This window comes from Corticium candelabrum, chromosome 15 (assembly GCF_963422355.1).
Source record: "Corticium candelabrum chromosome 15, ooCorCand1.1, whole genome shotgun sequence".
NCBI lineage: Eukaryota > Metazoa > Porifera > Homoscleromorpha > Homosclerophorida > Plakinidae > Corticium > Corticium candelabrum.
The window spans coordinates 821,248-836,432 of NC_085099.1; the positions used below are offsets into that span (position 1 = coordinate 821,248).

At 40.1% G+C, this 15,185-nt stretch overlaps 3 protein-coding genes across 9 annotated transcripts; 1 reads left to right on the forward strand and 2 right to left on the reverse strand.

Moving 5' to 3' along the window:
• The first annotated feature begins 184 nt into the window (after positions 1-184).
• On the forward strand, positions 185-3,121 carry LOC134190486 (putative ammonium transporter sll1017). 4 transcript variants are annotated; one of them, XM_062658938.1, is made up of 16 exons: positions 185-264; positions 352-444; positions 534-605; positions 670-786; positions 856-960; positions 1,025-1,232; positions 1,292-1,368; positions 1,426-1,472; positions 1,540-1,632; positions 1,702-1,748; positions 1,805-1,938; positions 1,996-2,116; positions 2,179-2,272; positions 2,345-2,447; positions 2,511-2,644; positions 2,791-3,121. In XM_062658938.1, exons 1-16 carry the CDS (start codon positions 217-219, stop codon positions 3,119-3,121), a joined length of 1,824 nt encoding a protein of 607 aa, XP_062514922.1. In that variant the 5' UTR covers positions 185-216. The 4 variants fall into 4 exon arrangements, with proteins under 4 accessions (XP_062514922.1, XP_062514920.1, XP_062514923.1 ...); XM_062658936.1 differs by having other exon boundaries at positions 1,540-1,748; XM_062658939.1 differs by having other exon boundaries at positions 1,540-1,748; positions 2,511-2,649; positions 2,791-2,976.
• A 79-nt stretch (positions 3,122-3,200) lies between these two features.
• On the reverse strand, positions 3,201-10,646 carry LOC134190483 (uncharacterized). Of its 2 annotated transcripts, XM_062658930.1 has the most exons (22): positions 10,327-10,646; positions 9,682-9,802; positions 9,556-9,626; positions 9,195-9,253; positions 8,710-9,140; positions 7,392-7,443; positions 7,281-7,337; positions 7,129-7,224; positions 6,969-7,026; positions 6,812-6,909; positions 6,689-6,745; positions 6,565-6,636; positions 6,449-6,510; positions 5,664-5,818; positions 5,373-5,607; positions 4,896-4,995; positions 4,755-4,832; positions 4,616-4,696; positions 4,407-4,474; positions 4,190-4,350; positions 3,943-4,111; positions 3,201-3,873 (listed from the first exon to the last, which is right to left on the reverse strand). In XM_062658930.1, the coding sequence occupies exons 1-22, from the start codon at positions 10,633-10,635 to the stop codon at positions 3,293-3,295; spliced, it is 3,171 nt and encodes a 1,056-aa protein (XP_062514914.1). In that variant the 5' UTR covers positions 10,636-10,646; the 3' UTR covers positions 3,201-3,292. The 2 variants fall into 2 exon arrangements, with proteins under 2 accessions (XP_062514914.1, XP_062514913.1); XM_062658929.1 differs by having other exon boundaries at positions 4,755-4,995.
• A 132-nt stretch (positions 10,647-10,778) lies between these two features.
• On the reverse strand, positions 10,779-15,180 carry LOC134190485 (uncharacterized). 3 transcript variants are annotated; one of them, XM_062658933.1, is made up of 19 exons: positions 14,893-15,180; positions 14,739-14,834; positions 13,848-13,964; positions 13,696-13,775; positions 13,520-13,622; positions 13,389-13,456; positions 13,211-13,333; positions 12,976-13,113; positions 12,847-12,914; positions 12,667-12,791; positions 12,565-12,607; positions 12,352-12,505; positions 12,211-12,295; positions 12,059-12,150; positions 11,893-11,999; positions 11,741-11,805; positions 11,449-11,513; positions 11,212-11,377; positions 10,779-11,141 (listed from the first exon to the last, which is right to left on the reverse strand). In XM_062658933.1, the coding sequence occupies exons 1-19, from the start codon at positions 15,070-15,072 to the stop codon at positions 10,980-10,982; spliced, it is 2,037 nt and encodes a 678-aa protein (XP_062514917.1). In that variant the 5' UTR covers positions 15,073-15,180; the 3' UTR covers positions 10,779-10,979. The 3 variants fall into 3 exon arrangements, with proteins under 3 accessions (XP_062514917.1, XP_062514918.1, XP_062514919.1); XM_062658934.1 differs by having other exon boundaries at positions 13,848-14,738; positions 14,790-14,834; positions 14,893-14,982; XM_062658935.1 differs by lacking the exon at positions 14,893-15,180 and having other exon boundaries at positions 13,848-14,722; positions 14,790-14,834.
• Positions 15,181-15,185: the final 5 nt, after the last annotated feature.

Consider the following 15,185-nt stretch of genomic DNA (forward strand, 5'->3'; position numbering starts at 1 on the left):
CGTCGTGTTGTAAAGTATCCAAACTCTCGTAAAATTATAGAATACTCTTATGTTATAGTACCATAAATGCGATTGAAAGTTTTATGTACGTAGTCTGTTATAGTATCATATACGCGATAGTATGTCCGTAAAAATTTTCTAGTCACGTGACTTAAGACCTACACGTGACCAGAAGATTGCGCGCACGTGACTTTCGTTGTCAGAGTCGCTGTAGCAATGGAAGACTACGATATGCGTTTGACTACACACATCGACGACATTAAGGTATACGGTTTTTATGTTGTTGTATGTTAGTGCTAGGACGCCTTGCGTACGTGTGTCTTCAACTTTCAATTTCCTTGTATCGTCTAGCTGTTTCCTTGCCACAATGTTCACAGAGGTTACCGCTACTCTGATGCAAGTGCTGCTTGGGTTCTTGTTGCTTCTATTCTGATCTTCTTCATGGTAAATAATTCTAGTGGTGTGCAGTGGTGCTTCGACGGAAATTGAAAGCTATCATATTGTTTGAGTTAAAATGTTAAATTTTGTTGTAGAAAGCAGGTTTTATGTTGGTAGAAGCAGCTTTCGTTTCAGACCGGGCAGATCGCAGATCTGTTATTTTGTTTGTGAGTGGCCATGGTCTTCTATCAAAACAATGTCGAGAGTGCAAGTAGAACCTGATTTGTGTAGAAATATTTGGATACTTGTGCGAGTGCAATTGCCTACTGGATACTAGGATATGGAATATCACAAGGAAATGGACCCGATTTAAACGACCAGAACGACACTGTACAGTTCTTTTTCAAAGTGAGCTTCTCTGATCAGTGCAACAAGCATATTGGACATAATTATCAGTGGACCATTTGGTATTCGTAGTTTACATTTGCCAGTAACACAGCCACTATTATTGGAGGAGCACTGTGTGGACAGCCAAGAAAGATGCGTCTAGTAGCCATTCCAATATACGCTTTTATGATCAGTGTAAGTACTGCTATTCAAGTTCTGCATGGCTACTGACACCCAGGAGTCATTAGATTGCTTTTAGGGAATTATTCACCCAATGGTGGCAAGATGGGTTTGGGCTATCAGTAGTGATAAAGATCCCGCACCATTTAGATCAGGATGGTTGTCTCCTTATCAACGAAGATACTGCTTCAATGAATCTGCATATCGTCAATTGAATGAAACAGGATTGCATCTCAACAACATGTATGTATTGGATTTTGCTGGTGGAGGTGCTGTGCATCTGTTAGGTCAGTAGTTAGAACTACATCATCAATCAGATGATAAATACTTCTGTTTGTAATGGCAGGTGGAGTAGCAGGGTTGATGCTGTTGTTGGTCTTAAAGCTAGATAACTACTTACGAAACAAAATTTCACCAGCAGATGTAAGTTGAGCTTCAAATGAATAATTGAGTATCAGCATCATATGCCTGTCATTCCAGCCACAAGTAACAGCCAATTCTGGACAGGAGAGACCAAGCAAGCCCAAGTGAATGGAAACAAAATATATATCTAGTGAACAGGTAGTAAGTGATAAAGTGCTGTCTATACATTAGCAAGTTCCTGGATTGGATGTATCCACATGATGGGGGTGGAGACCTTTTCATTGAAGATTCAGCTTTAGGTGTCTTCATACTTTGGACAACTTGGTCAGTATCACAATCTTTCTATGCTGCCTACTTGTACGTACTTGTGATTTTTCTATGGCCAATTCTAAGGTTTGCCTTCAACTGTGGTTCAACAGAAAGTGTAGAGTCAAACACTAGTAAGCAATCTTGTTGGTCTGAATGTATAGTAATTATCGAACTAAGTATTGAACAGAGATCACAACATATCACGAATATGGTCAATATGCTTGGATGTACTACAATGTACCTGGACGTATTGCCATGAACATGATTATTTGTGCCGGTTCAGCTGGTCTTGTTGCAGTGTGTATAGCCGGTGCAGCTCAAGTATTGAACCGTTGTTGACACTTTTAACATCAGCTTTCATTCTGTTGGTTTTCACAGCTCCGAACTCGAGGTTCTTCAACAAATGCAAACGAGATTGCTAACGGTGTTCTTGGTGCACTAGTGGCAATCACATCAGGATGTCCTTTTGTATATCCCGAATGGGCATTTGGGATTGGAGGTTACTGCATCTATTCAGTCACCTCCCTCAAATAACATAATAAACGCTGATTTTGTATTTAGGTATTGCAGTTCTAGTTTATCACTTTGGTTGCTGGATTGAATACAAATTAGACCTTGAAGACACTGCCAGAGTTTTCCCTGTTCATGGAATGTGGTAAGAAAACGTTTCAAATCATCTTACTTCTGCAACATCATTATAAATGGTCATATTCATTTGGCTCCACAGTGGTCTTTGGTCAATGCTTGCCCCAGGTATCTACCTGTCCAGAGATTTTGTCAATCAAGTGTACGAAGGTCTCTGTTATTGCCATATATACCTCCCAGAGGTGGTAAGTGAGAACAGCAAGACAATTGTTTGAGTAGACTATGTGTACTCATTTTATGGCCAATAGGGAAAAGGCATGCGACTACTGTACCAATTGCTGGGAATAGTTGTCATAGCAACTTGGTCCGCACTGACCTGTGGATTTCTTTTCTTGGTTCTCAATTTCATTCCTGCCCAGAAGTTTGCCATTCTTTTAGCAAAGTCAGGTCAATTCTTTCTCAGCACACACGCGCGTGCACGCACACACACACACACACACACACACACACACACACACACGTGCGCGCGTGTATGTATGTATGTACGTACATATATTGACAGCCAACTCATTATGCCAATCATTTCAGGTGTCTTTGCATTTATGAAGGCAACAATCCTGAAGAGGCTCGTCTAGTTTTCAAGCGTGGACTACTGTTCACCTGCCCAGACGAGTACACTGAGCACATTTATGATGGCAACGAACTGGATGATATAAATGTTGAGACAAATGACTTACCTATAAGGCCAGTTGCTTCCAAAACAGGCAGGCGCAACAAGACAGAGACAACCCGCCTGCTTTCTGAAACTCGCAGTCTAGGAGGTCAAACAGAAACTGCAGCAACGGGTATCATAAGAAGATCATTTGAAATAAATTCCGATCACCATAGGTCACCCTACACCAAGAACACTACCTGCTAACATCATTCTGTAGTTGATCTCCAAGCATGTTTTAATTGCCGACAGTTGCGAAACGTTGTGTTGTTGCGCTAATCCATAGCAGTGCCTCAAAAAGCTTGTTAGTTAAACAGTACAAATAAAAGTTGCTCAGTCTGTGTTACAAATTACTAAGAAATGTATCTAGAGTGCACATTATAATTTCCAGAATAAGAACTGCTGGCTGTCATATCTCGAATCGGGGCAATACCCTCTCTGGTTATGAGCTAATTTACCAGTTACTGGCCGTAATGTAGGAGTCGATGGAACACCAGACAACCGTCTTCGCTTGTTTCGTTCGTCAGTATCTTTCAGTTGAAGGTCAACGAATCCATAACCACCACTAAACATCCAACTAAATTGCTTGGCATCATCAGATTCAAATGAGCCTGTAATGTCTCTCATCGTGCACTTCAGTATGTCCTCTGCAGTAACAGCCAACAGACAGCGGACACCATTTAAGTGACCAAAGCAGGACATTTGAGCATCTTCGTAACTACAGATTGCAGTAAAGGGCGCTCCTTTGACAGATTGCTGATCAGTCGTTCGATTATGTCGGTCTCCCAATTCATTGTGACCGTGATTAGTGCCAGTGTGTAAATCATAGTGATTTAGTTTAGCATTCTTCAAGTGCAGGATCATAACAACACCACTAGCTGTGCCTATCCATATCTGTTGGTTGACTGACAACATACAACTTACATATGGCTGATGAAGAGGTGCAGCAGGTTCACAATCTGAACACAAAATAATCACATTCTATAGATATATATATATATCCAATGCCTAGCAACAGGAAATCTAACCAATCAGATTGCATAGTCCAGTGATATCAATTTCTTGAAGTAGCTGCGTGCCGTGTGCATGTAAGAAGAAGAGCTGCGGACTACGGTGCATGGAAACACACACGACTTTACCTATACAGCATATTCCAGAAACATCGCTACTAAGTCGATTTCGAACAGAAAATGATGTCTAACAAACACAAACACAAACACAAATGCCTCTATTAATTAAACCAAATAAATCACACAAAACAAAAGTAATTACCACCTTGACAACGAATGTAACAGGGTCAACTATATTGATCATATTGCTACATCCAACCCACAACTGATCATCAACAGCCTCCATACAGACTGACAAAACGAGAGACGACTTGGAATCCAATGGAAGTCGTTTATGATTTGAGAGATCCCAACCACAACAAGCAGCTATAAAACTGTAGTTTAGTATGCACAAGAAACAGTAACAACAGCAAGCATCATACTTGAACACGATTTAAACATAGCTAGTGTTCCATCACTTGTTCCAACAAAGACGGAGTCGAACAGAAACCTTGGAAACCAGAACAGTTGACAGCGAAAATAAAAACTGATGAGAGGTCCACATACACCACACATGCATGCGTTCACATCCATACACACCACACATTTAACAAGCACATTCGTACAAGACAAATGCACAAGCAGCTCACACCTAATGCATTGTACAGGATGGTCCATGTCTTGTACAAGAAGTTGTCTGCCAGGATCAGATATAGTTGAGTAGATGTAAATCCTGACAATCATTGTTGCTCCAGTTTAGCATGTATATGTTACTGCAGTATAGGTCTTACCATCCTGACTCCGTACCAACCCAAATGGACGAGTGGTAAAACGTTTTTGCCACGTACTCATTAGCATCTTTCACTAATCTAGGAGGCATCAATGGATGATTTTCAACTTCAGAAGCTGTCAAAGATGATGCTCTGTAAGACCGTCTCTTTCCTTGTTCATGACTATCATAACTTTCCCTGGATGAATCATTGCTACGCAGAGATTCTGTTGTTTCAGAGCCCGCACTCGATCCAGAGTGAGCTAATAAAAAATCATAATGTCACAGTCAGTCATTTTAAGCATGGTTGGTTCAAATGTTACAGCAAATATTAGTCACTTCGTTGTTACAGATTTCATATCATGCATAAAAATGCAAAGAAGACAAACAGACAGATGACAAAGATATTCTATTCTAAATTTATGTATCGACAGAACAAACCTACAACAAACAGACAAATACATTGTTGTACTGGTATTTTTCTCATACTCAACACACTAAATTTGACAATAGCCTTACAAGAAACTACAACAAGAGCACTAAATACTCCAGCAACTACACACTGACATACACATGTATGGATGAACATGAGAATGTACCGTACCCAAAATCTACAAACTGAGCTAACCGTTGTACTTACCTCTTGCTGCTATTGTAGGAACAAATACCATTGTCGGAACTTTAGAATCACTGACAAGGAATGACTCGGTAACTTTTGCTTGCATTGGAACTGTGACATCAACAACATGGATTTGAGATGCCTCGTCGTTGTTGAATGTAGCTGTCCAAATGAACACTCGATGAGGTACAGTCTGCAACTCTGCAACTGACGAAACTGGCTCACAAGGACAACACACAGACACTGAACTTAGAAGCTTCAAGACAATAACAATAAGCAAGAAATTGTAATGTACCAACAAAGACAGCTTACCAAGACACCAGCCTCAGGGACAGGCACAGAACTGTGATACATGGGAAGAGCAGGAGCTGTGGGATCTATTATTCCTCCATGACCAACCTTCCAGCTGTTGGTAATAACAAAAGAGTCAGTGTCAATAACAGTCCATGGAGCAGTAGTCATCGAAGCTGCAAGGAAAAAATTGTAAGAGATAAGAAGCAAACCTATACATACAGTATATAGATTAAGATACACGCGCACATGTACATATGCACAAACATAGGTACAAAGGCAAGCTAGCATTACTATGCATGCACACACAGCACACCACACCACACCACACCACCACTACAACACCACCACAAAACCACCACTACAACACCACCACTACAACACCACCACATCACACCACACTGACACACTGCACCACCACCACTACAACAACACCACACCAACACCACACCACACCAACACCACACCACACCAACACACCACACCACACCACACCACACCACACAGACCACCGTCACACTGCACCTGCACCACACCACACTACCACTACAACAACACCACACCATGCCACCACCACACCACACCACCATCACACCACACCACCTCCACACCACACCACCTCCACACCACACCACCACAATAACCACCACCACCACACAACCACCACCACCATAGCCACCACCATCACTAGCACACAGTAAACACCCAACCACCCACTTCATTTCAAATGTACTGCCCTAGCCCAAGCACATGCTGCATTCTGTAAATAAACTAAAACATGTAAATGCAAAAATCAACAAACTAACCAGATAGAAGTTTCAGATTCTCTTTCTGCCTCCTGTGCACAGAAGGGTCAGCTCGTGGACTCCTACAATATCTACAATACATATCTATCTGGTACCACTTTGCATTCTAAACATACGCTAAGGTTCTGTCTGCACGACGAGGAGCTGGAGAAGAGCTCCCACTTATCTTAGTAAAGAGACGAGAAAGCCTATAAAAAGCTTTGAATAATACATAAACAATGAAACAACCAAGTCACTTACAGCTTCCTGATGCCAGACTGATGTCGTTGTGAAGATGCCAAAGCAGCAGCTCTTGTTCTAATATCACATCCAACATTTTATTCATTTGTACAACAAACCAAATAATTCTAAAACAGCACTTACCTCTGCAGCTCTTCTTGAAGATCATGACATTTCTCTTTATAAAAGTGATATTGCCTTAGAACAGAATCCAGCTCAGTCTTAGTGTAGCTCAATACTCCCTGTTAGAACCTCAACTGTAACCAACATCACAAACACAAGCACACAAATATAAACACACTTTCTTTTTACTGCCATCAGCGTCTCCAACAGACCCTTTCTTTTCAGCTTCTTTATATCTAAACATCAACAATCAGCATCCTACTGTAAATCAGCTCTTTGCAAGAACGTATACCCGACTTAGTAGTAAATTTAAGCAACAAGAAATATATCTAATCTACCTTCGAATTTCTCCTTTCAGATGTTCAATGCAATGTTCCAAAAGTTGTTCATTTGCTTCTTTCATCTGAATCTCAGTTTTTTGTTTGACGACCTCACTGTAGAAATATCATCAAGCAGCATAAGCACGCAGATATATACCTCTGACAAATACCTTTGAAGCTCTTCAATTTGTACTGTTAGTGAACTGTTCTTTGATGTGAGTTTCTGTCTGTATGTTTATTATGATAGTGACTCACTTCAAAATTACTGTAACACACAGTACCTTTGTGTTTCTAACAATTGTGCCTCACTCATCAGCTGCTTCACTTGCTCCACTAAAACCAAACAATAAACTAGCTTTGCAACATATTGCTATATGCATACTGTATGCCTAAACAGTTAATTTACACTCCAGGTATGTATTGTCTCTCTAATGTACCCATTTCCTATCACAATTATAAGTGTCTCACGCACAAAAGTTGCTTCCTTTGGCACGAAATGTAGTTGTCCTAAATTATGCTAACTTGAGAAGTAAACAGTACTTGTTTTCTAACACTTTACTTTCATAAATAAATCAACTGACTTGACTTTCATAAGTACATGCAGGGATTTAGATTTTGGGACCGTGGCGGGATGGGCGGGTCCACAACGCATGCAGTCTGCTCTGTAGTCGGACATGCTTACTGGAGCCAGGGGGTAGTGCAACCTCTAGAAATGGGGGCTAAACTTCACGATGCTACGAGACATGCCCACTTTTATGGACATGCCCACTTTTATTGGCTTCTAATTGACTGATACGGTAGCAGATCCAGATCCAGACTGGAAAAAGTGTGGTGTATATACTATATAGATACAGTTTTGGTCCTCACATGTATTTACAGTCCACAATTTCTATGACCACGCCTACAAATGATTGGGGTCTAGCCCATGCCACGCTATGCCCCTGCTGGAGCCAATCTCAAGTGAGATAAACTTTGCATTGCAGCTATTGCGTGTAACATACGTTCAAGTGCCCTGGCAAGGAAATCAACTTCGATCGCTAGTAAGCCCTTCTTAGCGATGTTCATAGATTGCACATGTGCAAGTTCATAGATGAAACTACAGAAAGTCTGTATCGTCAGGCGTTGATTGACACGAACCACTGTTGTTGTTTCCCTTAAGCCATGACTATAGTCTAGAGTAGATTCTAGGTGCTACGTTCCGAACAAGATGTGTGCTATCCGAGTCACTGGAAGAGCATCCGGGACTAGAATCAGAGGCAGCGCATCTGGGACTGCAATCAACACTTGTGCGTACGTTTGGAACAAGGCTATCATCCCACGTTGTTTTGTCCTTGGATTTATGGCTATTGTCACCTTTACTAAGTAATATAGTATTGTGTTTCTGTAGTATGGAATTCTCAAACATTCCTTATCTGTAAGACTTTGGACTCCTATCTAATGTTTCTGAGGGTGGCACAGCGCCATGCTGCCACACTGTAGCGAGAACCCTGTGTAACATGTATTATTTAAGCCACCTGTTTTACTGTTCTAAAAACTATGCATTCTGCAAAATAACTGCCTGCCTCAATCATAAATCAATGTAAATAGATATCATCATACCATGAGGTGCAGGCTCGTTACTGAGCAACAGTTCTTCACTGAGGGATGCAGTGTTTTGTTTCTCATCGACTATTTCCTCTTGTTCAACAGCATACAATTTTTCATCTTCTTGATCAATTTGTGCACGTCTAGTCTCCATATCTTGTATGACATTATGAAGTGATGTAGAGGCACCATTGCCTAACAGATCAGTTGTAGGAGACATCATTTCTTCCTTCCAGCCTCGTGTAACTGAGCTTGGAGCAGCAGGTTCACTAGCCTTTTCACTGCTGCATTCCTCATCATTCAGCTTAGGTGGCTCTGTTGGACTTGTGACAAGAGGACTTACATCTGTAGCCTTCTGACTAAGACTACGTTCTTTACTCTGTGATGATGAAGATAATGTGGATGATGACCGAAAACGCTTTTGAACTACACTAGTCGTCCTCTGCCTGTAAAAACACAGAACTAACATCCGAGCCAAGCTAAGGTAATGACCATGCTACCGTAAAGCATCTTCAGTCGCCTGCAGCTGTTCTATCTTCCTCAGATATCGTCCAATATCCTGTAATATTGGTTCAATGCAAAATTACTGTATCAACAATAGTCCAGGAGTTTTGCTGATACAAATAACATTACAATACCATTGTTTGCCTATCTAAATACATAACTATTATCTATCAAATAGTTATATCTTTACGACTATCATCTATCTTTCAGTCACTGTGCTGAACTTCAGCTATTTGCTAAACTGACAATGATACAAGACAGTCCAAAAGATATGACAATAAATCATACATTCAGAATTGCACCATTGACAAAGCCATGACAATCCAAAACGACATAATGAAGAAATAGTAGGTGTACCTCTGTATGTTTTGCATTATGCTCTTGATATCTTCTATTTATATCATCACGTTCCTCTTCCAGCCGAGCCACTACAATCACAACGTCTTTCTCATTTGTTTCAAGTTTCCGTCTGTTGTCACCAACCATGGTCAGCTTTTGTTTGCAGTTTGCTAACCAGCTGTTTGTTCTCATTCTGTACTTGCTGTACTTGGCTGAGCAGTTTTCGTCTCTCCGTTCCATAACTATCTTCCAGAGAAATATAACGCTAAGCAAGGCCATACATAATTAGCAATATATCAAAAAATGACAAGTCTGAAAACTGTGATGAATGCAGCTAGATGATGCCCACTCTAACAGGTACAAGCACACCTCCAACATGACAACCATGCAGGAACACATATACCACACAACAAGGTCACACTGTCAGGCGAAATGACAGTTCGTTTCAAGCACCACTGCTTTGCCTACTGCCAAGGCAACGCAAACGTACACAACACCAACACTGACTGAAACCTACACTACCATACATGCATAGAATTGAGTAGTAACTAAGTTCCAGTTAAATCATAAAAAGGACGAAGAAGAGAACACGAACGACAAACGAACGAAACACACGACAAACGAACGAAACACACGACAAACGAACGAAACACAACACTATCTGTGAAATTTCCAACTATTCACAGCGACAACGCCCACTGCCGGAAGTACGAGAACATGACGTTGAATAGTAGAGAAGTCGTTACTATAGAAAGCTACACTCGACTAAAACGAGGCTTTTAAAATCACCTCATCTGTTGCTTGTCTAGATTCTCGTTCCTCGTTCAAGCGCTGCAGCAGCTGTGCCATTTCGATTTCCATCTGTTCTAATTGAAACGACGCTTTGCTCTTTTCGGTTAGAGAGAAGTCCAGTTCTTCCAGAGCTGACGTAATGAGGCCTGTTAGTTGTGTAAAATCGTGCGCCTCGACCGCGTACGTATCCATGACTCTTTGCAACTCTGCTAGAATGCTGTTGGCAAGTATCATGACCTGTTCGGAGACGATCCCAGACTCTGAGCCGTCAATCGACTCGTCGTCTGGAGTAAAAATTTCAGACATTGTATAAAAGTCACAAGACAAACACTACGCATGCGTCGTACGTTAGATAAAGCCAGGATGTTCGTAACTTACTGTGAACAACTAGACTTAATCTAGTACTGTAGACGCTTTAGGGTGGACAAGTGCCGCTGAGGCTGCATGCTGTTAATTGTATAGATGCTGTTAACAAAGTCTCACGTTTGGTACAGTAGGTCTTGTTACTTAATTAATATCAAAGTCTTAGTATCTATATCATAATAATCAATATGACTATTCAATGAAGCCATGTACAGTGTACATACACTGTGATAGCATCCATCACAAGTGTACCTACGTACCAAAGTCGTACTGATATCGATATACACCTAGACAACTTTAGGCTTTGTGTACAGATGTGGTGTTGCAACCATGGCCAATATGCCAGTCCTGGTAATGACCACGTATAAACTGGCAATCACCAGCACCAATGCCACAAACATACATGACATGACCAACAGTCCAGGTAGCGACCACATGCTCAGTGGAACCTAGAAAACATAGATCAAATAGGCACATACAACCGTTCATTGCTGACATTTCAATATACTCGTTACTAACCCCTTCACAACGAAGACGAGGATAGATGGAGGTTTCGGCTTCTTTCAAAAAGATTCTCAATGCAACTATCTCTAATCTCAAAGATCGACTGAAGTAGAGAGCAATGTGGTAATTACCAACTGAGAGAAGAGACATCGTGTGAGTCAACTTATATTGGAGTAAATGCCTGCATCATGACATACGTACAGCAGATGTGGTCTCAGAATTTGATCTCAATAAACCACTAGCCATACTTACCAACGCATTGCAAATTGAGAACATTGGAATTTAGATAGAGCAGCACAAATTTCAACTCCAAACTCCTATCACAACAAGCACGTTTCAGAAAGTGATGATAGCACAACGTCATGGCAAGTTTCACAGTATAGGAATACATATGACAAATACTATATTAACAGAATTTACTGTTTTCTTATTATATGAAGCTACAGTACACATAACCATTTGCCAACACAAGCCATAAAAGTATGAGTGCGAAAACGTACGTGTACTGGTGTTCAAGCAGTAGTCTATGCAGCTACCAACATACCTGATAATGATCTATTGCTTTAGACAAAATTGTCATACTCCAATCCACATTTAATAACACAGGAGCTGTTAAAACACAAACATGTGTATAAGATAAAAATGTATGTTGTTGGGTAGAGGTATGATAGTGATTCTTGTATCTACACACGTTACCTCGAAGGGCTGCTTCCCGTAAGGCAAATGAAATTTCCTTTGATGAACTCAAATAACCAAATGGAGTAAGACCAGCAGCCCACAAGTAATCTACATGTGAACCATTTCTTCAACAGGTAACAATTAAAGATGGAATATGTAGGGATACAAATAAATCAATATTTACTTTAAAAAATATTCAGTTGGTAACAAGCCATAAAGAGACTCAAAAAGAGATGCAAGAACTGGTCTAGTGACTTCGCTTGTATCAAAGTCAGGCTATAGTACAAAATACACTTTAAATAAGCAGATATGAGTAATTGTTTCTGTACCATCCACCTTGTTTCCTGTACAATGAAATCCAGTAGATTGTCTACTAGATGGAGTACGAACAGCTATCACCATGTCTTCAAATGACACTGCCCTGTACATCAAGTGTTTCATTCCAATGTTAGGCTAGAATGTCTCAAGCATACTCACTGTTTACCATCATCCAATAACAAAGAGTGATAGCCAGACAAGTCAAACAAAAAGATAGGCAACGTGAAGAATTTATTGAACGGTGACATACTCAATCCTGGCAAAGGCTGTAAACCAAATGACTTTCGAAATTGCAACAACCAATGATGCAACTCTGCAAATAATTAGACTCATGAACAAAACAACTCATCATGGAAACATACACACAATTACCTATTGAGTCTAAATATTGGTGGGTGACAACCGAGGAGCTGTTCTGTTCCAAAAAAATCATCAATAAATGCAACATGAATATTCACTAACAGCTATGTAAACCTGTGATAACGCTTGTACTTTAGTTGCCAGTGCATGTGAGAATGATGCCACACAATGAGGACATGATTCAAGAACAAGAGGAGTAACCTTATATAATAGCTTTTGCCCATACAATGCCAATCTACCTGCAAAAAATACTATGAAGTCATTCCTAAATGCTTGACTTGTAACGTAGACTACCGATAGTATCTCTAAATAACTGCCAATCAATGCTGTGAGATACTGCACGATCCACTAATGTAGACAAACTATTATAAACAATACATCTGTTTCAAACAGTAAGATGTAGCAATATAATTAAGTACATACTCATCAGAAATGACTATTAGTTGCAGTGTAATTTGCCGAGCATCTGTAAATGGGCGAGCATACTGAAGAGAGGGAACAATCACCTGTTCTCCTATTTTCGTCAGAAGAGAAGCAACTGCTGTTGTAAACTCATTGTCTCTAATACACGTAGAAATAAAAAAAACAGAAGCAATAATTTTAGTCTAATCATGTATGTCAAGAATCTCAACATACACAGCAAAGCCTGAATCACTACCTGAAATTCGTTGAGCTGCCATAATGCTCTAATCTTGGTAAAGTCCATTGGTTAACTATATTACTATTTTCCTTTACAGTAAACATGCCTACAGGTCCAGCTGAAAGATCAATCCATAAGTACCTAAGTCACACCAAACTTCCAAGAGATGTCACAAAGAGCCAGTCAACTATTTCACCTTTCTTTGCCAGTCCACACTGTTGTGCCGCAGCCTGAATCAGAGTTAAGGCTATACCAGTATGATGGCTACAGTGGCAAACAATTTCTAGCAATGCTGCCAAAGTATTGCGATTGTCAACAGCAGTGTACCTTGACAGTGCTTTGCATTATAGTTGGAAAAGCAAGTAAATAGATAGTAAAGGCAGACGTTGGCGATGAATTAAAATCTTCAAATATTAAATCATCAACAAATCTAAAAGCCAAAGATATTCTATGCTAGATGATATACATGTACATAGATGTACTTCTATAAACAAATTAGCAACCTGTAATGAATTCTAGTCTTTCCAGCTGAAATGTGTGCACTTAGCGTTTTTTGTATTTGATCTTCAAACTCTGGTAAAGCCTGAAATCATTATGGATTCACATATCAACAGTGAAGAAATTCATGTTGCCTAGTAAATTTAAACTGTCATACTTTGCTAACATGAAATACCATTTTCTTTCTGGTCGTCAGTCTGTGATGATGAGGCTTAGCAACATAAATAGCACGATCTCTTTGAACAATGTCCAAGATATGGGTCAACTGAGATGGCTATCACATACAGGTAAAAGAGTCATACACACAATGTTAAATATTACTTGCATGACCCTTGTTTGTTTAGAGGTATGCATCCATGTACTCAATAAAGATGAGTCTGGTCAGACCCATGTGTCTTATGTACACATGCCTAAGATAAAGTACCACAACAAGCTTTCTTGATTAAGATCCTCACTAGATAAGCCTCAGTCTGTTGGCAAAACATGGATTGTGTGTGCATGAGATTAAACTGAGAGGTCTTGACATGCAGTGAGGTAAGACCCTGCAGTGTCTTGTGTATGCTGATAGCTTAACACAATTAATCTGATGTCCAACCATTATTTTTATATCTTCTATCACACCCAAGATCATACACTGTATAATGTAGTTCCCTCCAAAGGGCAAAATAAAAATTAGCCTTCAATCATCTATTTGATACCTACCTAGGCTACTCTCTGTTAATTGATTCAATTAAGTTTATAATAACTAGAAACAGCCTCGATGATACTAAGTTGCAGTGTAGTGAAATTTGAGTTCTGAAACTAGTCACATTTCCTCCATAGAACAATAATTATTCTAAAACCTGATTATAGCTAATAGTATGCACAGTTTAATTATTTGGTATATATGTAGCTGCACAAGAGAAATCTAAAGCACAGTCATACTCCAACGATCATCATTACTAGATCCTTAGCCCGGAAATCCGGGCCTCGGGTAACAACGTGGATGCATCATCTTTCGTTTGCTTTTCTCCATTCTTGCGGGTAGTTTAGCTATCATTACACACACCTGTAGAATTGGATTACTTCCAGTATTCCAAGAAAATCCGACTAGCTTCACCTCAACATACACAGACATTGTCGCGTTTTTCAAACGACTAGAAACCTAGACAAAACCACTAAGCGTCGTCTGTATTTGTACAGCCTCTAGATCATCTTCTTACTTCTGTCAGGTTGACTGCAGATTGGGATACAGAGAGCTCTCCTGCTTCAACCGCTTGATAGAAAATATCTTCTGTTGCGAACTTGTCATGTTCAGGATCAAAGTAGTGACTCAATCTGAGAATTGAAGGAACGAGTAGCGACAGAAATAGACACAGACGAAATGATACAAACTTGATCATGAGTGCACACTCACATGACGCTGACCTAACGGTGCCGCATGCGCATCAAATACATTATCTGCCGCAACAAACTTCGAGCGAAAACGGATACGGAGCTTCTGGCTTCCTTTACG